At 33.7% G+C, this 25682-nt stretch overlaps 1 protein-coding gene across 2 annotated transcripts in view; it reads left to right on the forward strand.

Moving 5' to 3' along the window:
* Positions 1–25682, forward strand: part of LOC102686477 (cadherin-12-like) — a 119358-nt gene that overhangs the window by 62445 nt on the left and 31231 nt on the right. For both annotated transcript variants that reach the window (XM_069190931.1, XM_069190932.1), the window contains exons 3-6: positions 3989–4283; positions 20077–20196; positions 22492–22659; positions 24759–24946. In XM_069190931.1, coding sequence (XP_069047032.1) covers positions 3989–4283; positions 20077–20196; positions 22492–22659; positions 24759–24946 — 771 coding nt within the window. The remainder of the gene's footprint in view (positions 1–3988; positions 4284–20076; positions 20197–22491; positions 22660–24758; positions 24947–25682) is intronic.

Raw genomic sequence — 25682 nt, forward strand, 5'->3', positions numbered from 1 at the left:
AGAACATTATTAACAATAGCAAGAAAGCTGTTGTTATGAGAGCAGAATGAAGATGTGAGCCATTGTGTTGGAATCTGTCACCTGTCCAATCAACTGCAGGGATGTCTAAGAACTTCATCAGTCTATGCATCATGTTAGGTTGACTGTGGTTTGAAGGAGAAGTCTCAGGACACAGGAAAATTTCAAATCAGTTTAAAAACTGCAGCTGTTGTAGAGGCAGCTTTACTGTTTTTTATCCACCAAGCTTCACTTTGAGAGATTACTAAGCAGTAAATAACTACTACTGAACCCTGATTGTTTTACAATGTAGTGGAGCTACCATAGTACAAAAGCTACAATGTACATATGCTTGTTTACCTGAATTCCTGCTAATGCTTTATTTCATAAGATAGATAAGAGAATGTGACCCATATTTAATCATCTTCCAGCTTCTTTGCCATGACCACTGATCTTCTCCAGCTAATATTTTGAAACCCAGGAATACCTGCTCTTGCTATCCTACTGGGTCTCTTAGGACTTAGGTCTATTCTTTCTTTTTCAACTCATAGGTTTGTACCACTTTTTCAGTTTAGCCTTCTAGCTCTGGCTCTAATGTCTTGCAGGGTTAGAAAATATGGGTTGAGAACATTCTATAAAGACATATGCAGTATATAGAGTTTGTTCAGCCTCTAAAATACCAATTCAACAGTGTGTTGCTGTCTTGATTTTCAACAGTCTTGGAATTCAGCAAGTTTTAAATCACCCTATCATCTGTGCACAGCCAACTCTATCATTAATGACGTGATTTAATGCTTATGTACCAGTCAAAGTATGTATAATTCCAGGAATTCTGTAGTTATCAGAATGATGCCAAAAAAATGTTAAATAATTGTATAATTTATTTTTCTAAAATATACTGTACGTGCACAATTAAAATTATTTTTTATATATTTATACTGGGTGTAGTAAGCAATTAAGGATCAGAATACATCAGATGGTGTTTACACTCTATTCTGTTTCTGTCTATATTTTGGACATAAACAATTTATTTTCCTAAATCTACATACTACCTGTGATTTTGTCTTTGGTTCTAATTAATAATTACTGGATGTGCTGGTAAGCACAGAGAATTAAGAAAGAAGAAATGGTTTTGTCATTATTTAGTGCTAAATGTGAAGTGTTTTGTTCTTGAAATATAACATTTATGAGGTCTTCACTTATTTAACAAAAAAACATCTATGCAAATATTGAAGCAGTCGTTTTCAAAGTGTCTTGTTTTTTTAGAGTTGCTGTTTTGTGCTTTTTTGGCAGTTTCTTTCAAATAAGCAAATGTATTTCCTCATGTTACCAATCACAGAAGGAGATCAGTATATGTGGGTTTTTTTCCCCCAATTTAAGCTTTTGATTAAAGAACTGCAGCTCTAGGACTCTTTCTTTCTTAAAGCTTAAAAAACTTAAGCTTTTTGTGTGACTTCATACAGAGCACAGTAACAGCAGATGCCATTAAGACGCAGTTGGGTGCTACATTTGATTTGACTTAAGACTAGTAATTGTGTAGGACCGTACAAGGAGATTTTAAGTATTTCTTTTTCCTGGAATCTCAGATACAGATCTGTAGTCTATATGTAAAATGATTGTTATACTCCTAGAAATGTAGACCTTTTCAGTTACAGTCTTGCAATGTTGGCAATGTTATCAAAAAGGGTGCTTGTGACAAACAGTATGTCTTACTTCTGTCATTACTGTTCTATGCAGTATATTAGCACATACAGTTTGTACAATTCAGTTTATTTATGTACTGCCATATACAAGGTCTATGCACAAATTATTTTAGAGTTCTTTTTGCCTAATTTACATGACAATGCATCCATCTGTGATCAGCATCTGTGATCTGTTGCATTCTTGGTTTTCATTTGTATCGGGGTCGAACCTGGGTAAGAATTTGTATTGAATGGAGCTCAAGTGCAACTCTACTACTGTTTTAAATGGAGACTGAAACAAGAACTTAAACATTTCAAATTTCTTGTTGGAATAAGTTGGAATATTTTTTAGTTCAATGGGGTTGTCTTCTGACTTTTTTTGGTCATTTGAAATTACAAAATGACACAGACAGAACTTCAAATTACATCACAGGTCAAAATCTAAATGCTTAAACTGATAATATCTAAGGGGATGATGATAGAAAAAAGAAAAGAAAAATTTGCATAAGTATCGAAACTTGTGAATTCAATATTTGGTGGTAGCATCTTTGGCAGAAATTTGTCTTTTTGTTGAAGTAAGTTTATCAATAACATTTTGAGCATCAGTTTACATGTCTTTTCACAGATTTTCAGTAGGATTCAGGTCAGAACATTGACTGGGCTACGCAAGGACAATCACTTTCTTTGATTGTCCCAGTTTTAGGTCTGAACCACCCTGAAAGCCGTTTGTTTGACTCCAGTGATTTAAATCTTAGTTGCACATGACTGGTAGAATCCAAAATATAAAAAAGCAATAGAGTTCACAGGGTTTGCTTGAATTAATAGGAAAAGTATTTGGTTCTCATGTTATTAAATTACATTGAAAAATCTCTATTTTCTCTGGTGTATACAGTAAATGATTTAATTTGGCTTTAATGTATGTTTTAATGTCTTTGGTCTCTATATAGTGTGGTCAATGTTTGTGAATTTTAATACTGGATAAGCCTAAAGGATGAGCCAAAGATATTCCATTCCGATCTTTATATGGGAATTCATGAGGAATGACAGCAGCCAAAAGGTTGGGAGAAATTAGAATCGTTTATTGGGATATGAAGACTTGGCTTAACCCGCTTGGCTGAGGGCCAACCTTCCAGCCGTTGGACGGGGAGGATAGGACCACCATGCGACCAATTGGGCAGCTATAAAGGTGGAGAGGGGATGGAGGAGGGATGCAGAAAACAATCGAGGAAGAAGAGAGGATGACGTTTGGTATATATGGAGACCGGTTGTTTGCGTCAGAATTAGTGGGAATTGCAGCAGCTGTGTCGAATGAGCTCGGCTGCCTTCATTCCTCCCGAACTTTCATTAAAAACTCAATATCTCCTGAGAAGGCTTCTAAAATTCCTTTTGGCCAAATAAAAGTCTTAAACTCTTTGGAGACTACAGCTTGAGGCTGGAAACATTGTATTTATTTTTTGTAAATATGATTTTCATCTTTTTCAAAACATTTTTATTGAATTTTCTTTGGGATTATGTAATTCATGGGCTTTGTGTTGGCATTACGTTTTTGCCCATTTTAAAGCACTTTTGTTTTTTCACTATAACTCTACGTTATGTGTGGTCAACCCAACTTTTGTAGCCATCTGCAGTGCAGTGTCTAGGTCAGTATTGCCAACACCCACCAGTAGAGTCACAGTGCAGTAGAATTAATTTAATATAAGAATAAATGCCTGATTGTAAATTTACAGAGTTTTCAAAAAATCATTAGCCAAAAAAAATTATGGTTATGCACATTTTTACTGCTTAATAATATTCTGTATTGTATGATATAGTGTTATGTAACATAACCATAGTAATCAATCAACAGGGCTTAAAATAACTTTATGTTCAATGTAATTTAAGATGTAAGAAAAGTATATAATAAAATAATAAAACCTGGAGGATATGATTAAACAATACATTTAGAAATTCTGAGATGGAGTATGATTCCTAAGGAATGGTGCATGGCCATCCATGTTACAGTGTAGGATGTATGGGGTTGACTTATTAGTGTTTTAATATAGCACAAAATAGTAATAAGTTTTATCCTAATACATCTTGACACACAGAGATGTTTCAGTATGATATTAATACTGTTAATTAAAATCTAGAGCAAGATTAGTAAAAGCCCATAGAAGTCTTGAGGTGAACTCAAGAAACAAATGAAGAATAAGGTATTTCAGGTGAAGCTCAATCACATCAACTGAAGTCCTGTAAATTACATCATTACTTACAAGATTTCAGTTGGAATAAAATGAATTTAATCTGGAAACATTTTCTTTCTTTTCCAGCTGCACTCTGACCTGGACAAAGGCGACAGTGCAGTAAAATACACCCTCTCTGGAGATGGAGCTGGTTCAATTTTTACCATCGATGAAATTACAGGAGACATCCATGCTTTAAGGAGTCTTGACAGAGAAGAAAAACCATACTACACCCTGCGTGCTCAGGCTGTTGATATAAAAACAGGCAGGCCCCTGGAGCCCGAATCTGAATTTGTCATTAAGGTTCAAGATATCAATGACAATGAGCCCAAATTTTTGGAAGGTCCTTACACAGCAAGTGTACCAGAAATGTCTCCAGTAGGTAAGAAAATGTTCTTTTTTTCACTGAGTGGATATTATTGCAAGCTTAGTTAACAATACACTTCTACTCAAATAAGCCAACTATAGTTGTAAAATATTTAATGATATGATATGATATCTTATTTATGTCTTTCACTAGATCTGTATCCAAGTGATTGGTTGTGTACATGTACATACTGTTGTTGACTATTGCGCTAAAGAATCTTTTTCTCTTTCTTAAGACCCCATAATAAACAGCAACTACAAAACAAACACACGCAAAATAAACACTTTGAAAATAAGAGCACAAGCACAGGCTGTGCTTTGATTGTAAACAAAGGACAGCTGCCTCACGGCGTCCTTAATCATAATGTTTTGCACCCACACAGAAACAAACAGCTATTGTTTGGTGCTGAATTCAACAGTTCTCAGAAGGTTCTCAGCCAAAATCAGTCACTTTCAAACATCAAAGTTCAGATTAGCGAAATTCCGTTCTTATAACAAATTCTTCATGTTTGGATTAGTGAAAATTTGTATAATGAATGTTCTTATACCGGGGTATGATTGTACAGTTTATGTATCATCCAGTGAGCATACTAAACACTTCATTTCTTACTAAAGACAACAGAAGAAAAACGAATAAAAAGGTGACTTTCATTTAATGTGTCCTTAAATTCCATGCTATGTTACTTGAGTTGTATTTACTAGGAATGTCTTTTCAAGTTAGTTTCTTAATATGAATACGTTATGTACACATACACATATAGAAAAATATTTTTGGCATATGTAGAAGTGTCTATTCTGTGGAACAATTTCCCCATATTTAATTCAACTACCTGACAAGATAAACCTGTCCAGAGGTACTATTTAAGTTCTAATTAAAGCTATTTTTACACTGCTGATTTTTCATTCATGCCTTACTCCAGAAAATGCTATTAGCTCTTAGGGAGATGAGTCTCACTGGCAGATAAATATCTTCCAATAAAGTTTAATTAAAGAATTGGATATTATAGTTATGTCATTGCGCTTACACAAACTCAAGTCGAGATGCTCTAGGAGCTGTCTCTAAAGACTATATATGACACCGATTCCTTCATTATCAGCTGCTTATTTCTCTCAAAGTAAAGCAGTAGTACACCATGCATGGAACACCAGTCCATCACAGGGCACACATATGCATACACTCATACACAAACTGGTCTAGAGCTGTAATATTCAGATATTTATTTTAAGGCACTTTACCATGGAGATTTTTTTTTCAAAACCTATGCAGTAGTCTTCTTTGTTAAAAAAACTATTGTTTAAAGCAATGTATAATCAAAATATTTAATTTATCAAAAAAGAACATACGTCCAATAAAAGTTTCAATTAAATTCTTACATTGTAAAAATCATGTAACTGTTTAATATTACACTGTGTTGCAGAAGTATTCCAATTACTTTTTTGTATTTTGATAATTTATTCGACTGGGGCAAAATGCAATTATTTTGAGTAACCACCAATTTAATATGAAGGAAATATGGAATTCTTGCTCTAATACCAATTGTTTCAAAGCAATACAAAAAGAATGATTTTTCTTTGGATGAATGCTAAACAAAGAAACAACATACGAGGAATATAATTAGCAGCAGTTGGATTTTGCACTACTTTCTGGGTATAAAAACCACCCCAGAAAGTCTGATCACAGACTACTATCAGACTATAGTCAGATACAGGCTTTCATCTGCTTTGAAACATATCCAGCAATTAAGATTACAAAATAGTGAAGACCAATCCCAGATTAAAACACCTGTGTCAGAACCATGACAAGATAATATTGTTGAAAGACCATTGATATAGATGCCACAGTAGCGGTTTGAAATCTCATCTTTTCTCCTGATGATCAGAGCAGTTGGTGTAGCAAAAAAAGGAAAGACCTGGGTGTTATCAGAATAGGATGTGAGTATATTTTATGCCTTAAAAAGTAAAAAAAAAAAGATTGTGCCTCAGGTTCAAATTCAAATACTCAAATGAAGTTGGTAGCAGAATTTTAAAAGTGAAAATGTAAAGAAATATAGACTAAAGAATAACACAACCCTGGGAACATTGATGCATGGACATGATCAGTTTTGGTTACACAAATGTTCTACTGGATCTTATAAGTTATAAGAAAATGTTTTCCAGGGCATAACCACAACATTGTTTTCTTAATGTATATAATTAAGATCCATATTAATTAAATATAATTCCAGCTTTTTTGTAAGTACACTGTTAGGGTGGAAAATATTTCTTCTGGATTAGTCTTTCAGGAGGAAAAACTGCTGGCTGAAAGGTTTCATCAATCTAGAGCTAATACACATTAAGAGCTAGATTTTTTCTTGTGTTAGAGGAGATGCTTTCCCTCTAACACCATCATACTTCTACTGACCTGCTGATGACCACAGCATATCCCCATGTGACCTCAAACATAGAAAGAGCAAAATGGCATTGACCAACCATAATCTTTCATCTCACAATATGCTATCTAAATGGATATGCAGTTACAAGGTTTCGCAACAATAATTCTGATAATGCAGTTAATGTCTTTCTTCTAATACAGCTAAATGAATTAGCATTACAAACAGCTGATTTTCAACACATTGCTCCTACAGTACTTCTATGCACTTTTAGAGGGTATGTGAGATTGTGTGAAGTACAGATAGATAAAAAACTCATTAGTCTGGTGTAAATGTGAACTGAAACTTGTTTTCAAACACAAACTCACAAAAGTCACAATGTTGCAGTAAACTAACTCATAGTTCCTCATTGAAAAATTAAAACAAAACTACAGCAAAATGCAGCAAAAAATGACAAAGATAGAGCTAAATGCATAGAGAATAAATAAAACATCTAAACGTTTTAACACAATGACAGTAACTCAAGGTCTAATAACACAAAAATATTTTCATCAAAATAATAATTGCATTTGTATTTTCTCTAAGTACAGTGAAATATTGCTAAAACATCAAAAGACACCTTCAGCTTATGTTTCAATGTGAAAAAGGTGTCGGTTTCTTTCTTTTCTTTGGTTTTTCTTTGTTTCTCAATATAACCAGCTTTTTAAAAAAACATCTGAATTATTGAGTTTTCAGAAAATGAAACCTTTTTCCATTTATTATTAGATACATTTAGTTGATTGTGGTGACTAGTCAAGCACTTTGATTGTTCTCCTGTACAATTGAAATGCTGACACTTATTCATGCTTTAGGTCATTGCAACACTGAAATGTGAATTTAATTTAATAGTATTTGTTTGTGCAGCAGTTACATTCTCATCAAAATTGTACGGCTCTTCATTTACTAATACCCATAAACAGAAAAACCATAAACATAAAGAAACAACCATTATAAATATTATTTTTATTTATATAACAGTTCTTCAATCCAGTACACCTCATACATTGTGAAAAAAGGTTAAAAACACAAAGCAATTAGTACATTATATTACAATATTACAGCTAAAAAATTACAGCACTAGAAATCCAATAAAATATTATTTTAATTCATAAGCAGCTACATTCAATGTCTTACAGTAGAGCAGTGCTTCTATGGCCTTGGCAAATAGGCATTGAAAGGGCAATTTACTGTAGTTGAGGAGACAGCAAGCCAACTGCCTGCTGACAGACTAACATATCTTGAGGATGCATGAGCCAATTATTATGAAAAATTAGAAAGGACTAAATTTTCACTTCATTTACAATATGTACTGAAGATCCAATTTTAAATTATACAATCCCACTGTATAAAATGAGTGAAATGCAGAGCTACTGTATTCTGAATGCCTTGCAGCACAAACGTTGTGTAAAGCTCCAGCATGAAGGGGTTTTCATTAATGGAGCCAAAAAAAAAAACAGATTTGGAAAAGGCATGCAGAAGTAAGTAGCAATACTGTACAGGTGAAAAAAAAGCAATTTTCATCCCTTGATTGAAATGGACTCTGAGTGTCTAGAGTATGATAAAACTTCAGTTTTAAAGTTCTTCAGAGTTGGTTTGTCTAAAAAGAGTGTGATTAACAAAATGCAGTGATAGATTACCGATAAGTGGTAATTCTATGTAAAAGCTTTCTTCATTTTTTTACTTAATCTAGAAGGGATTTAAAACATACAGTAGGTTTTGGGTGTCAACAGACAATGTCAATTCAGGTACTGTCAGCATAAAAACTAAATAAAACAAACTACAAGATACACAAAAATGTCACCCAAAGGTAGAACTTACAGTAAATACTAAAATGGGACATTCCATGAATTGCATCTGATAGTCCAACTTTGATAGTGACAGTGGGAAAGAATGATTTAAAGAAACAAAATGATGGCAGTCACCAAGATGTGCTTCAAATCAGATGGCAAATTTGACAAATGGCAGATTTTAGTAGAGACAGAAATACATTATGATCTGTCAGCTGTAAGGTCAAGAAGTCAAATAAGAAGCACAAGTAAGTGCTGCATGAATGGCTAGACATTAGCTTCAGGTTCTTCACTGTATGCTTTCCTTTTTATTTCTGTAAGATATGCAATACCTCTTAACAATTGCTGGCATGATAGGAATACCATTTATTTCTGTCCTATTTACCTGCTTTGTGTAAATGTTTAGCTTCATTTTGAACTTGGCACTATTCTAGTCTTAATTTTACCTTTTTACTGTGAAAGTAGTTTTTTTGTTGTTCATGTTTTTTTCTTGATCTGGAAAAAAATACTTTGTCTTTTGCAATTATACATCATTATGTATAGTTTTTATATAAAACAGTTATATAAATTACATTTATATAAAAAGTTATAAAAGGCAAACTACAGTATGCAGTTTTTTAACACTACAGTTTGTGCAAAATACCACTTATTTGCGATGACGTTTGTGCTACAAAACTTAGAAGAAAACTATTTTAATGGCAGATTTTATATTGAACTTTGTATGTTTTATTAATGTATACAGTAAAAAGTTGTTTTATTAATATATAATGAATATACATAATGATTACTCCTACGGTGTGTTTTAAACATCTACTAAGACTTAAAATACTTTTATCTGTACAACATAAAATAGTTAACATTTTGGCTTGCAAGGCCTACAGTAAAAACATTGCTTACAAATTTAATGCTTAGAATTTAATGTTCTTGCATATGAGTAATGAAAACAACAATTTTATTTTTTGTATAGCACTCTTCACAACATGTTTTTTAGCTTTTTTCATGGACTATACATATAGAGTTATAGCATACAATGAATCTAAAGGGGAGTAGTTGTAAATACAGAATTAAATGAATCTGCTGTGATAAAAATGGTTGATCAATCACTCAGGGATTACAAAGTTAAAAATTCAATGACCATAAAACTTTGTAGTCAAACTTGTAATTAATCAGTCTCATACAGTACCATTACATTAAAATGTACATACTTAAAATAAAAATGTTTAATATGTTTCTTAAATTAAGGTTATTTCCAATTTTAGGTTAAAAGTAAAAAAAAACAAGAAAACAAGCATGTGATAGGCTAAAGGGTCTACAATAAATCAAATCAGACAAAAAAAATCAGGAGTGCGAAAAGTTTATATCTAAAAATTGTTTTGACGGTTATTTTTATAACTAAATACACATATTTCACCCATAGAAAACAAACTACTAAAACCAGTTGAATTACTCCCTGAGCAGCAGGTGGCCTTTAAGAAGTTTTTTATGTGTTACTACCATGTCTAATTTCGGTGCTGTATAATATTAAATAAAAGCAGCTGAATTCAGAATAGTGATGGTCACCTTCAGTACCTGTAGTTATTACATACCTAAACATATGTATGAAACTCTGCACACTGTCGGAGAAAAATATTTTTCTTAATGTTTTCCAAACCAAAATCCATCAGTTTGTTAGAAAAAAATATTTTAAAGTGTACTTGAGGAGCACTAACTTAAATGTATTAAAGATATCATTAAATCACAATGCTACCCACCTGTGCAGTGGCTTCCAGTGTGAACATCCGATGGAAATCTTAACAGTGTAACCCCCCTAACCCCCAGAGCAAAGCTACTGTGTGAACATCTTAACAATCCTCTTCCCTTCCACCTCACCCAGAATTATAGGACCAAGCTGAATGCATTAGTGATGTCAAGAAGTAGCACTTTTTCTAACATAACATAACATAACATAACATAACATAACATAACATAACATAACATAACATAACATAACAAAACAAAAATATGAATATATCACTTAATTAAAAACATCCATTGCATATCCATACTGAACTACAGAACGACATCGCTTAGGGAGTTTTTTGACACGTTTGAACTTATCAGAAACAGTGTTTGTTTCTCAAAATCAGCAAACAAAAACACCCCACGTAATACCAAAGCTTGAATACAATAGAAGAAGAAAAGAGAATAGAACAGAAAGAAAAGGAAACAATAGAAACGAAGAGACAAAGATCAATTAAGAATTATAAAAACTCTTCTGTAGTAGTCAGACATTCTCTGCCTCAGAAACAGACCTGTCAAATATGTAGGGCCATGCAGAGTGGATCATAGTGCAGAGCCCTCTTAACAAATCCTCTGGACTTCAGCTTAGGCAGTCAAGACTGCAAATTCACCACTTCTGCAGAACTACTCTAAATGTTTTTCACCTTATTTGAGACTCTCAGCACCACAGGGTAAATCAAGACATTAGCCATTCATTCTCAGAAAAGTCTGGCCCTGCCACATAAAAAGAATTGCATTCGGACACTTTTGGCTAAGAATAATCTGCAGAGTGATCATCAGACAGCATTTTCTGGTGCCTCTTCAAGCTCTGCATAACAAAGAAACATGATTAGCATATGGGGTTTACCAGTTGAAGCTGATGAGATCTGTTAATGTGAAGCAGACATAAAAAACAACTATTATTATTATCAACTGTATTTTATATAGAGCCTTTAAAAGTAGCATCTTTAAAGCATTTTAAATAGGTATAAAAAACTATTATAAAACAAAATAAAACAGTTATAAAGATAGCAAATAGCACATAATAAGTACAGATAAAAATACAAGAAGTTTAGAAGTACAGGATTGGATAAATGGTCATTAACAAAGGCAGCAACACAGACAATAATTAAAAGCCTTATGTTTGAAACATATAAACTCATGTTAAAAAAGAGCAAAGGTTACATGAGTGAGTAGGTTTAAATCAAGAAAGGAGTAAAAGAAGACTGGTCAGAGGAACCTCTCAGTGTGTCACACAATCTCGGAGTGTGACTATCTATATTTGTATGAAGTTTTACAGATGAACTTTAAAAACTTTTAAACTTTTTCCAATAAAATACTTCTGAAAAGAGGTTTGATAAATTGTTATCAGATTATATCTAATATAGGAACAAGTAATAGGTTTATTCCATGCTGAAAAAAAGAAGAAAGAGAACACAACGTTTCGGCCGTGGAGCCTTCTTCAGGTGTGAGAGAGACAGGGCAGTAGGCAAAGGTAAAGTAGCGGGAGAACAAAGGTTGAGAGGGAGGAGGAGTGAGAGGCGGGAGCAGGGGACAGAAAGAGAGGCCAATCAAGAGGTGTGAAGTCAGAATGGGTGCAGAGAGGTGTGAAATGAAACTTCCAATGAATGGAGAAAATTTAAAAGAACAGTAATCTGTCGTTAAGGGAAGGGAGAATGTGTGATCCTAGCTGCAGAATAATTTTAGTTTCGGTGGTCTTTCTGATGTATGAGTTCGGAAAACCGTCTTTGAGAACACAGACGGAGAGATTAGAGTGGTCGTGGCCGTCAGAGGTGAAATGAGAAACAATGGGCTTGGAGAGATCTTTAATCTTCACAGCCCTGACGTGTTCTCTGAAGCGGTCTCCGAGTCTCCTTCCTGTTTCCCCAATGTAGATGGCTGGGCATTTACTGCAAGAGATACAGTAAATAAGGTTGCTGGAGGTACAAGATGCTGTCTGGGTGATCCGGAATTGTCCTGAGGGGCCTTGAATGAGTGTGGTGGTGGCTGTGTACTTGCAGGTGATACAGCGAGCTCTTTTGCAAGGGAAAGTGCCTGGTGTGGATGGTTGCTGAGGGCGGTCAAGGGAGCTGTGGACAAGGAGGTTACGCAGATTAGGTGGTCGGCGATATGAGATGATAGGGCGATCAGACCTCTCTGCACCCATTCTGACTTCACACCTCTTGATTGGCCTCTCTTTCTGTCCCCTGCTCCCGCCTCTCACTCCTCCTCCCTCTCAACCTTTGTTCTCCCGCTACTTTACCTTTGCCTACTGCCCTGTCTCTCTCACACTTGAAGAAGGCTCCACGACCGAAACGTTGTGTTCTCTTTCTTCTTTTTTTCAGCATGGAATAAACCTATTACTTGTTCCTTTGCAGCCTACGCATGCTGACGCAGCTACCCACCTGAACTATATCTAATATATGTACACAAGATCCTATTTTGCTACTGGTAATCCATAAATAGCATTCATTCTCTTCAAAAGTATTTAACTCCATGCACAGTTACTGCATTTTCGGTATTTAAACATAAAATATGAAATATGTTATTAATTCATTACATTAAAAAATATGTTTACATTTGAAATTAAATTATATACCCCAAACTGACACAATCTACAAAATGGTTATATGAATTGGGTACTTAGAGAAGATTAAAATAATAGAAAATATTAATTTTCATAAATTTACATGTCCTGTTTTACTCCAACCCTGAATCAGGCCAGGTGCAAAAAAACACCTTGAAAGATCCCAATATTTGCCTGTTTCTCTCCCTGTGATCAATATGGTATTACTTGACTTCCAAGTAAATGCATCTGTCTGTGTAAGTTTTCTCAGATAGATATTTAATTTCAAGTCACAATTCACATGGTGATATGATAAAGCAATCGCGAAAACCAAAGAGCTTTCAAAACAAATCAAGGATGAACTGGAAGAGGCGCAGGTCAATAGGTAATGCATCCCTTTGAGTACAGTGAAATACATCATTAAGAAGCTGAATGTGCATCATTCTCCCTAGTCTCAGGATGCTAGATCAGGATGCCAATCCAAACTGTGCACTTGAACAATACAGAAAACTGGTTATGGATATCACTATGAAGTCAACAGACTTGAAGGCAGAAATGGGAGTCACTGTTCATATATCAATAATATCTCAATCCCTGCACAATACTGACCTGTATGTGTGAGTGGAAAATTAATTATCATGAATCTCATACAGGTGCAGCCGTTCAAAACGAGTGAGGTACGTTGGAGTACAACGCGGTGGGCGTGTCGCATCAAAATCATATCGTGTCATACTGCGTTTTACCGCATGGAAATTAGATTATGTTAATAGTATCCAGAATCACCTTGTAAAACCGCCAGGTGGAGCTAATAAAGCTTAAGACAGGGTGATGATAGTAGTCTTTTTTTCCAAAAGTTACATCTGTAATATTTTATTTCTTCGACAGCAAAAATGATATATTCCAGCAAAGCTGGCTCATTTATGCAAGGTAAATTTATGGGGTAAAAATGAATAAATACTTTTTTTTTTACTTTTAAATACTACTATCGAGAAAATGTCTTCTGTGGGGAAACTTTTCACTTGAACAGCTGTATTTGTAATTCATAGAATCATTTTTCTTAGTAACAGGTGAGCACCCTTTTTAAATGAGAAAAAAAATGCTTTCCCATGAGGGAAAAGATTTCAGCTTCAGCAAGATGTTTTTTAAAATACTACATAACACCAGAGCTTTATTATTTTTTTTCTCTGACTGACAGATCAAGGTAATATGCTCAGAGATTGCTGTTCCCTGATCTGAATGGTGATGAAGCCCTGCAGTGAGCCATAAATATCATAGGTTCCACAACTATGATTTAAGCCACGAAGATGGCTATTTATAAGCATTTCCAGATTGTGTTGCTTGCTTTTTGAGATGGATTTTGCAACATTCATTTATTATCTAACCTTTTCATTCATTCACTTTCAATGTTTTATCACTGACTAAAATTAAATAGGAAATGTGCTCCAATTTACGTTATTTTGAAGTTATCTTAATATGAGTACTGAAAATCCTTGTGCAATAGAATTGTTTCACAATCTGTTACACTTTTTTGTATTAATAATGTACTGTGTTTCTGAATTCTTGAGGATTTATTAGCTTTTGCTAACAGTTTTCTTATGACCTGCATGTGTTTTAAGTCCAACAATTTAAGTCAAATCTTTTACAGCTGTCTGAAATAAGAACACATAACAATGACAAATTATGGAAGCTTAAGAGATAAAGATTTTCAGCTTTACCAAGCACAATAAATAGGGATTACCTTAATTATTTCCTATTTTAAGATTTTACAGCTCAACATAACAAAATCCAACATTTAGATGTAAACAGACGATACCAAAAGCAATCTTGTTTCTCATCAAGATAAGGTGTCAAAATGAAAATTAATTTTATTTTTAACTTGAATATCACTGTCATGGTATTTATTGTATTTTCGTTTTTTCCTTCTTGATTTCGGTTTCAATATTTCTGTTTACTTTTTCAAACTTTACACTTGCACTTTACAACTTTGTTTTCTGATACCCCCGCATCTCAACAAACATCCTCTCTGCTTTGAAGCTAGAAGTGTTTCCTCTGCCTGTCACAAACCTTATCTAAAATCTAAGAGACACTTTTTCGTCCTCTGAAGCTGTAACAATGCTTTTAAGGACATGAAGCCCATATTTCTCTTCAGCAAGAGTTCAAATTATTTTAAACGTGTCCTATTAATGGGACACCATAAAAAGGTTGTACAATTGTATTTAAGATTAAAAAATCATTTGAGATTTAAAAATAGTAATGGGAAATAGATTTTTATTGTTAATACTTTTCAGCAGCAAAATCATATAGAACACAAGGAAAATGAGGGCCTGCAGACATGCTTCTCTGACACTCTTGATTGTCAGGACTATTCAACTTCAGTGCCTTACAGAAGATGTAGTACTGATTAGACATCTCTCTCCATGATGTCAGTGTTGATGCTGCAGGCACCCAGAAATCTTCAGTAGTCGCTGAACTACAGAAAAGCAATATTACCCTGGCTGACTACTGCCCAGCCCGTCCCAGTGGTGTGTGCCAATTGTATACTGTTGCTTGATAATTCAGTCACATTTGGATAATGACATGACTGAGGCTCATATAAGGGATATACTGGGCCCTAGGCATTGAAGCTTGATGTAACTGATGCATTTTAAGGCAAAGCTTACAGAGAAATATTCTGAATCATCACAACACAAGGCTGAAGTAGTGTTATATATCATAACATGAATATTGTAAGTTTCAAAGAAAACAGTTACTGTGCAAAAATATCAAAAGTAGAGTCTGAAAAAAATAAATGTAGCTAATATCAAAACAGTAAATGGGATGAAGAATTTAAAGAGCAATTTTTATTGCTTTAGAAAAAATAACAAAGAACTGAATAAGTCTCCATACCACTGAAAACATGTAACATCATACTCAAATTTATAGCTTCATTTGTAAAAGCTGTTGTGCTGGGATGCCCTTTCCATTCTCCTCTCCTCCAGTGCAAGAGTGCAAGAGTTGCAATAAAATAATCTTTAGCTGAAAGAAGATTTTTATTTCTTTAAACAGTAAATTTCTATATTGTTTAGATGTATTAAGCAAATATATATATATTTTAATGTAAATTTCTACTTCTGTTGATCCTGGCTTTCCAACCTCACCATTGCATTTTATCATTTATAATACAGTTACCCAAAGAAAAAATAATCTGAGACATAGTTTACCCTTTTTGGTTTTATTGCACATTACAAATCTTCTTGTTCCAATGCCTCTGTGTCTGCAGATACTGTATACCAGCATTTTGGATTCCCACTAACAATTTCTGATTCAGTGCAAATAAAATGGTCTGATTCATATATTTACAAGGTGCCTGTGAAAAGTCTAGTGCTTCTAAAGATATAATAGTATGCTCTGTGTTTAATGGTCTGTTAAGGAGAGAAGGAGAACTGTTTTGTGTGTTGCATCCTTTGCATGATTTTTTATGCTTCTGCTGCAGTAGATGCAGGTTAAATAACCTACATCACATTGTAAAAGAATATATGATAAAATATTATACAATTAAAAAACAAACAAATCTTAACAATCATACACCCCCAATTGTCAGGGAATCCCCATGTGTTAACACTGCACATTTTTTATTCTCTGGTACAGTGTGGTAACAAAGTAATAATAAGTGGCAAAGTTTTGATATTTACAAAGGCAAAATGTCTTCATCTAAACAGATATTTTGAAATATACACTGAAAAATACATCCAGCCTGTAATTGAGACACAAATACTGTAAAAGGAAAAGAGCTTATGTCTTCCAAATAAAAGATCCCACTCAAGACCTAAGTGCTCTATAAATGCATACTAAATAATTTGGAACCTTCTCTGTATTCCAATGATGCATACATATACAGTACAAGTGAGCGATGTCTCATAGCCTAGTGGATAAAACAGACAGGAAATCAGTACTTCCACAAAAGTAAGTAGTCAAATAATGTTTTAATAAGTCAAATAATGTTTAGAGTTGTGCTGTAATTTCCTAAACATGGTCTCCTCTTTCTTCTGCCAAAGGAGGAGGTCTCTCATATTGGTTCTCCTATATTCCCCATGCTTCTCTGTTTCTTCTCTTCCATATTTATTTCTGTGTGGTATTTGTATTCTGTCTTGGGATGTACTTTTAATATGTCTCAGCACCCGTGATGGCTGACTTAATGAATTAGCTGAAATTGGTTTGGTCTTACTTAACAATTTAGTACGATTGCCCAGCAATTTTTCCTGCTTCAGTGACATGATGAAACTAGAACAACAGGACACCATTGCCAGTGTGTTTAATGCCAATATCAATTAACCTAAGGAAAGCAGTTTGAACCTGCAAAAGTCATACAATACAAAGACTTTTCATTTTATAAGAGATGTCTGCATCTACCCTTTTCATCTTGTTTTCTTTAATCAACCAGAAGATAACTGTTATGCACTGCTATTATGTCATTATTCAGGCTAATCAGCGTGACATAACTAAATCAGAACGGTAAATCTTTTGTCTACATATAATTTATGCATGTATTTTGCAAATAACAACTTTCAGGGTTAAAGTGGCTTTTATGATCATGCAGTCAGTATGAATTATGAGAATTACTGAGTATATATATACACACACATGCATGTCCATATATTTACTACAGATGGCAATAGTAACAGGATTAAAATAGAAAAGGAACTGAATTTCAATACAATTAGAATGCCAAACATTGGCTTTTATCTTTTGCAAAAAAATAATAAAACAAGGCAGATAAATCGCCAGCAGGAGAATGTGCTCTAAAGTAGATTGTGCCTCTTACAAAGCAGGCTACTTTAAAGGGTACTGGATAGAAATCAATAATTGTAAGGAAAATGTGTCAAAACCTCAGTCAGCCTGGAAACTGAAAATTATGAAATGCAAGCTGTGTGTAACTTATTTAAATTACAAATGAGGCAGCAGGTCAGTATAATTATTTTTCATATGCCAATCTCATTATCATGCACTGCTGTGTTGGGGTATCATTATTTTTAATCAATATTCTTTTTTGCCTAATTGGTATGTCTTTCATGAAGCTTTATTTTGTGGTCACAATCCTGTTTATAAAGTCATACTGCTATCCATGCAGTACACAGATTTCAGTTGTTTACTAGCATGAAACAATTATGCTACATTTCAGGATAATTATAACAGTTTATGAGGTGAATTGAATTGCTTGGCTTAAGCAACCTCTTCTCAACATTCCTTGAAATGAAGGTTGAAACTTGCCTTAATTTTACTGTTGCTACTGTTGTTAAGGTCAGGGGTCTCCAACCCTAGTTCTGGGGAGGCTCATTCCAACATGTTACATCAACCTATCCATCTGTTTTCTAACCCACTTAATCTACTACAGGGTCACAGGTGGAGCAGGAGCCTGACCCAGCAAGTAATGGGAAGAAGGTGGGATACACCCTGGATGGGTTACACGTCCATCACAGGGCACACAGAGACACAAACATGCACATACTCACACCAGGAAACCTGAGCACCTAGAGGAAACCCACACAAATACGGGGAGAAAATGCTACCCCAGGAATTGAACCCAAGGCCCCTGAGTTGCGAGGTAGAAATGCTTCCCACTGTGCCACTGTGTCACCAGTATGTAACAATTAAAATATATTAAATTAAATAGATGATGTCTTCAATTATGTACATGTACAGATAATTTCATAGTCAAAATCATCATGTCCTTCAACCCTCAAGAACCATTGTTCACTTCAAGAAAACATTACTTACTTATCAATTGCTAAAGTGCTCCTAATGTTTAAAGAACAGGTGATTTAGGGTGATATTCAGATAATAACTAAATTGAGGCTGTCCAGACTCAGTACTGGAGACTCTCTTTCTAATGTATTTACAAGTATTTCTAACGTATTAGTATGTTTATTTCCTAGTATAATAATAAAGATGATACTATTGTATATTGTTTTGACATGTTTGAAATTCTGACATTAGTTTTATTTCATTGGTTGTGTGTGCCTGACTTTTCCTACCAAAGACTGTGTTTTCAATTCTTAGCTGCAAAATCTGTATAATAAAAGTCAGGTGCAAGCAATTAGAGCTTAATTATTGGCAATAGTCAAAACAATCAAACTATTACAAACACTTTTTGTCATGGCAAAATGCTGATTCTGGAAATGAATGTAACTGATCATATTATAACAATTTATTATACATATTTGTGATCATTACATATTGCAGTGGCTGGGGTCAGCTGAGTTTGCATTGTTTTCCTATATTGATTGCCTTATTTAGAAGTTTGGACTACATTTATATACAGGTAGTTGTCTTGGAGCCATAATTCAAGTAAACGTTTACGAAAACAGAGAAGATCAACAAGAGTCCTAATAATTTACTCATTCCAAATGAAGTAATTAAGCTAGTCCCCATATGAACAGACCATAGCATAAATACAGGAACAGACATGCAGACAAATTGAGAGAGACAAGAAGGAAGGCAGCAAAGCAGGAACATCATCATTGTCATCCATCATCCTCCTCTTCATCCAAAGCTTTTGCTGTGAGACCGTGCCTAAGTGAATTAAGATTTCAAACCAAAATCTGTCGAGGTAATCTGAACTCTGAGTACCAGACTGAGATTTATTATAAAATCTCTGGTTGTATTTATTTGGGAATACAGATTTTCTTTATTGTGGAATTATTAGGCTAAAAACATATCTAAACACATCTCTCCTACTTTAGTGATATATTTGTGTTTCCAATTGTTTCCCATCCATTTTATGAGCATCAGTTTATAGAGTGAAATTCATTCCTGGTTATGATCCATTTTATGTATCAGAATACAAGTTCCCACTCTATTAAGTGTTTAAGGTTATAAATGTAAAATTCTGGACTTTCTGTGTCTAAGGAATTATGCAAATAATGTTTAAGTATTATGCAAATAGTGTTGTGTTAAGTTGTACAGTATGTTTACATACTTGTGTAATTTATTATAAAACACTGCATATTTGTCTTGTCTAAGTTTGGACCAGGTTATCACTCTATTAACAAGCTATGCCGGAGAATAATGGACACAAGTGCCTATCGGCCTCTAATAATGCAGCTCACTCTTATGTATTAGAATTCAGTTCCTATCTCTGGGCTTGCTCATGTGAAAACTAAGAGTCCACAGCTCTCGTAGAAATTCTGTTTTCTAAACAGGTAAAAATGTCACCCGTCCTAAAACAAAATGCTTATATTTGCAAAAAGCAAAAAGCATATGCGCAAAAAGCATATATTTCATTCAAACTTCCTTTGTTTTTACTTTTAATAGGTACCTATGTCACTCAGGTAACTGCTACAGATGCAGATGATCCCACATATGGCAACAGTGCCCGAGTTGTATACAGTATTTTACGAGGACAGCCTTACTTTGCTGTTGAACCTAAGACAGGTAAGCACATTTCTACTAGAGTAATAAAAAATATATTGTCTATTATTGGATTATACTTTTTAAGCATGAAATCATTCCGATTTGCACTTGCTCATGAAATTAAATCAATTCTAAACTCCTTTCACTTTCTTGACCTCGGCAGTATTCAAATGCATAATCACTGGCATAAATTTCAAACCTTTTAATTGTTGTTTACAAGTGGTCCTGCACCATCACTTTGTGATCACAATGTGCACATGGTAAAACATTCCTGTGGCTTGTTTAATTTGTGATATCTTTTGTCAAAAACCATTGTGTTATCACATATGGGTATTGAAATAATGTTGCAAAATAAAAAAAAGATTATTTTGACAACATTAGGTTTTAAGTGCAACTGTGGAACAAGATACTGTATTCATTTTTATCTAAATTTACTCATACATTTTAATCATTTGATTTCTCAGCCTTTGTCATCATTCAGCTAGAGTTCTAGGGCATCTCTGTTGTTTTCTGTCAATGTAGCATGTTTATCCTTCACACAGAATTAAGCATAGCTGAAATCAGTTAATCCAATTTTATTAAAGCAGCACATATTTCACATCAGTTAAATCTTTAATCCTGTAAACCCGCTAACATAATTTCACAGATGAAAGATACATAGCTACAAAATACTGTAATTCTTAAAAAAAAAACATCTGTCATGCCTCCATTTAAATGATCTGATAAACAGTATTTACAACAACTTCGACATTATTTTTCAGCCCAACTTCTACAGTCAACACATCTGCAGTCTGTGGTACTTTTTGCCATGTTATCTAGTACTTTGCCACCCTCTTCCTTGAAGCACAAGTCACAATGTCCTGGCATGAATACTGCCATAGGGGAAATAAAGAAAACCAATTCTACTGGTCATTTTTACGACCAGACCAACAATATCCAGGATGCTCTGAAAGAGTAAGGGAATTTAAAGATGGCCTTAAACAGTAATTCCAATTGAGGTTTTTAAATGTATATTTGCATTTAAACATGAATCATTAAAGCCACTATGTATAATATATTTTTAGGATATTTGTATATATACTTGTCTTTTGCTGTCCTTTTTGTAAAAGCAAATACATACAGTAAAAAAAAAAAATAAAGGCCAGATTAAAATACATTTTAATTAAAATTAATTTTAATCTTAATGTTTTTTTTATCCTGTATTGATACTGTATCTAGATGAAGGCAAGAAAGATGCTAATCAGTTTGAAAAGAACCTTCATATTATTTTTTCTGTCTATCTGGTCTTTGATTGATTTACCAAAAAAAGGGGTATTAAAAAACACTAAAAAGAAAGATTTAAGAGTAGTGATGTTTCGAAACTACTTGTAAATCAAAACTTTCCATTGAATCCCTTTCCTTCTTTGAGGACAAGGAAGCTGGAACCCCCTGGAAATGACCAAAGATTAGCTGCAAAGGTGGAGATGGGGTGGAGGATGGGTGTTGCAGTTAAAACTTGAAGAACAGGATTACCTGGGACAAAACTTTTTGTTAGCTCTGTGGGGCAGTATCCTGGTACCATGAAAAAAAAAGGAAAAAAATATTTAATGTAACATAAAATTATATTATATAAAACTCATATAATATAATATGAAATGCCAAGTTCTTGGCAAGTGGCTGCAATGTTCTCTATTCAAGCTGTTTTGTCAAATAGCAACACTAGACTTTCTGGGGCGATTTACACGATCAGCAATGTTTTGCTGGGGGCAGGGAAATGATAAGATTAATTAGTGTGTGTGGCTTAATAATTAATCTAAAATATATTTTATACATTCATGGAATCATTTGTCCTATATATTTCAAGTAACATTGTTAGTTAAATCATGATTAAAATAAAATGCAAAGGTTACTAATAAAGGATTAACGTTTTGATCAACGTGCAATCACTGAAGTCAACTACTGTATGTCCATTTCTCTTGCTATTACAGAGCAATGTTGTGGTTACTGTATCATTTAACAAAAGTAGTAGGTGAGAGTTAGTTCTATTCATATAACACTGAAGCCCTGCTATGCTGTATTTTTCTGATGAAAAAGATAATATTTATTTTTTAACTTATTTAATAAATTATGGACTGCTTTTCAGTTTAGTTCTTTAAATATCGGGTTTATCTGAGATTGTAATTGGGTCACATTAACATGCATTTTAATTTACCCTGCTATTCATATACATCTAGTTTTAATTTGTACTTTAATAGTTTTAATTAAAGCTCCCTCGAATGGGAAGACATTGGCTGTTGAATTACCTTTTTCTCTGATTTAATTGTATGGCTTCTGAAGGAGTAATAAGGACTGCTTTGCCGAACATGGACAGAGAGGTCAAAGAACTTTACCAGATTCTTATTCAAGCCAAGGATATGGGAGGACAACTAGGAGGGCTTGCTGGGACTACAACCATTAACATTACACTCTCTGATGTCAATGACAATCCACCAAGATTTCCAAAAAGTAAGAAAAATGTTTTTTTTTTTCTGCAATATTTAACCTATAATCATTTTAATCTAACACATTGTACAAGTTGGTTATGAAATTACAATGTTGAAGGGTTTATTTTATTTACAACACAGTTGCAAATAAAATGTTTTGTCAAACAAAACAACAAAACAATACTTTTCCTGCATTTCAAATGCATTTTAAAGCCAAAAAGGCATCAGAAAATGTCTACTTCTGCAGAAACACTAACCCTAACCCTAGCTTGGGCACTTATACAATACCTATCATAAACCTTGCCCCTAAAAACTGTGTTCAAAAAGATACCCAGATGTTTGCAAACTCATCAGAAACATTTAAAGCAATACTTTTAAGCATTTTCAATGTATCTGCACTGAATCTGTTTTAAATTTCCAGTATTTCATTTTTTGTCACCTGCTGCTGAAATGGCGTTTAAAATAAGCCTGATTTGTGTCATTTAAGAATTATCATTACAATTACCACTTAAGTTTGGCAAAAAGCATAATTTTATTTGGGTTCACATGCAAAAAATTAAGAGAGTTAAACATCTAGAAAGTGTGATTTAAAAAGTTTTCATTTTCCACCATTTTTGAGTGGCAGTGCGCAGCTTAGCAAAATCCGCAAAATTGGTCCAAATTTGTTTCTCAAGGAAACAACAAAGCAATACTTTTCCTGCTCCTCATATGCATCCTAAAGCACAGCAAAGACATCAGAAAATGTCTACTTTTTGTAGAAATGCTAAACCTAACCCTAGCTCGGGCACTTCTAGAATACTGTACCTATCATAAACCTTGCCCCCCAAAATTGTGTTAAAAAAGTTACCCAACTGTCTGCAAACTTGTCAGAAACAGTTAAAGCAACGATTTTAAGCACTGAATCTGCTTTAAATATTCAGGATTTATTATAAAAATTATCTATAGAAATGTGCAGTCTCTAGATTTTCTTTTTATAAGGATTGGTGTAGAAACAGTAAATGTTGCAATTAAATTAGTTTTCACAATGACAGTGGCATGCATCGGTACTTTTACATTACTTCAAATTCAACAATGTTTTTTAACCAAACTATCTTCTTTTGTGATGTCTTCTTTTTGCTTTGGCTCTGTAATCATATAAGTATTGCTTTTAGAAGCAACCTTACAGTATGTCAACTACTCGTTCTGTGACAGCTACCGGTAAAAGGTGGGAAAATAATTCAGCCATTCTGGAGTTCAGATAATACATTATTTTATACTTTCTTATGTTACGTATGTGTATTTGTCATTTTACAAGGTTTAGAAATATATCAAATATGTTCTTTATATGCTCCATACCAAACATATGTATTGTTACTTCAAGATAATATATACACAGCACAACAAATGAAGCATCTTATCCTGACATTGTTATTCCATACCAGATTATTGATATTGCAGTAAACAAGAACTCTGTGTGCTCAACTATAACATAAGATGTACTGTACTTTTATTATGTAGTCATTGTTTCTTTAAATATAAGAAACATATAACTTAAACTTTTCTTTTTCCTATAGTTACCAAAATGCTACAGCAGTACACTTGGTATTTGTGTTTTTTAGTGCACAAGAAGACATGAAATTTGAAAACAAACAGGAAGAGTGGTATATATAACATCATTAAATACATTAAATCATTAAATACAATACACACAGATTCCCACTCAAATTAATATTATAGCTATATTTTAAAAGGGCAGTATTTTGCTTCAACAGTAATTCATGTACAGTGATCCTTACAGCAAATATTTTTATAAAACATATTTTATAACTTAAGAACCAAAATGAAAGTGATGGTCAAAAATCATAACAGTAGCTTTTATTAAAATATCTAAAATATTAGCATAAACTTGAAAAGCTGACAAATATAGAACACTAACATAAACACATGTAATATCTATACTAATATTTGCTTTCTTCACTATGAATATGCTTACACATAAAATGGCAAATATGCTTTTGTTATCTTAAATGTGTTACAGCAATGTTGCAGAGATCACTGCATCAATGATATAGGTACTTTAAAATATTTTAAATGTATAGATTTAAATATGCTTATGTGATTCTTCATTATACTCTAATACAGATATTATACACCTGAGAGTGCCAGAGTCTTCTCCAGTAGGATCCACTGTTGGAAGAATAAAAGCTCATGACCCTGATGCTGGTAAAAATGCAGAAGTGGAGTATACCATTGTTCCTGGGGATGGTGGAGCTATGTTTGATATCACAACTAATGAACAAACACAAGAAGGAATTCTCATACTTAAAAAGGTACATTTACTTAGAAATGTTAATGTTGCATTTTTATTTAGATTTCTGTATTACATTTTAAAATAATTCAAATTCTCTTGATTCTAATCACATGATTGTGTAATCTACAGCATGCAATAGGAAGGGGTTAATTACACCAATTATGAATTAAAATCTGATTATTGTTTAGTATACAGAAGGAGTGTCTATTCAACTCAGTACATCAGGATACTCTATCATTTAAATTATACATATATATATATAGTACTGTATAGAGCATATTAATGCCCATACATTTAATTAATAATATTTCTTAATAATTATATAACTCTCCCAAAGGATCCCAGAGCATTTTACATTCAGAAGCACAAACACTTCATGCACAACTGAAGCACAGTACTGACCTAGGTGACGCATAGCTGTCAAGCTAAAGAAACCCCACTACAGAGCTGATCAGCTGGAGAAGCATGAAATTGCTTCACCAATTGCATTAACAGAAACTACGAGGTAGCCCAAATTGTGCAAGCCAATAATTAAATTTAACCATGAAAACTACTTTGTCATCCTTTCTCTTATCTTTATCCTCATACCCCTTGTCTCGTCCGAAGGGTGGCACTTCCTACAACACAGTGTGTTCAGTCACCATAATGGGGCATTGATTTAGAAATTCTAGTCTTGAGTGAGGTGTTCCAACCACTGGTCTATGGCTACCATTGTCTTAGCTTGTTTAGAAACCATTATTGTTAGCAATTGGTGT

This window comes from Lepisosteus oculatus, chromosome 6, assembly GCF_040954835.1.
Source record: "Lepisosteus oculatus isolate fLepOcu1 chromosome 6, fLepOcu1.hap2, whole genome shotgun sequence".
Classification (NCBI taxonomy): Eukaryota; Metazoa; Chordata; class Actinopteri; order Semionotiformes; family Lepisosteidae; genus Lepisosteus; species Lepisosteus oculatus.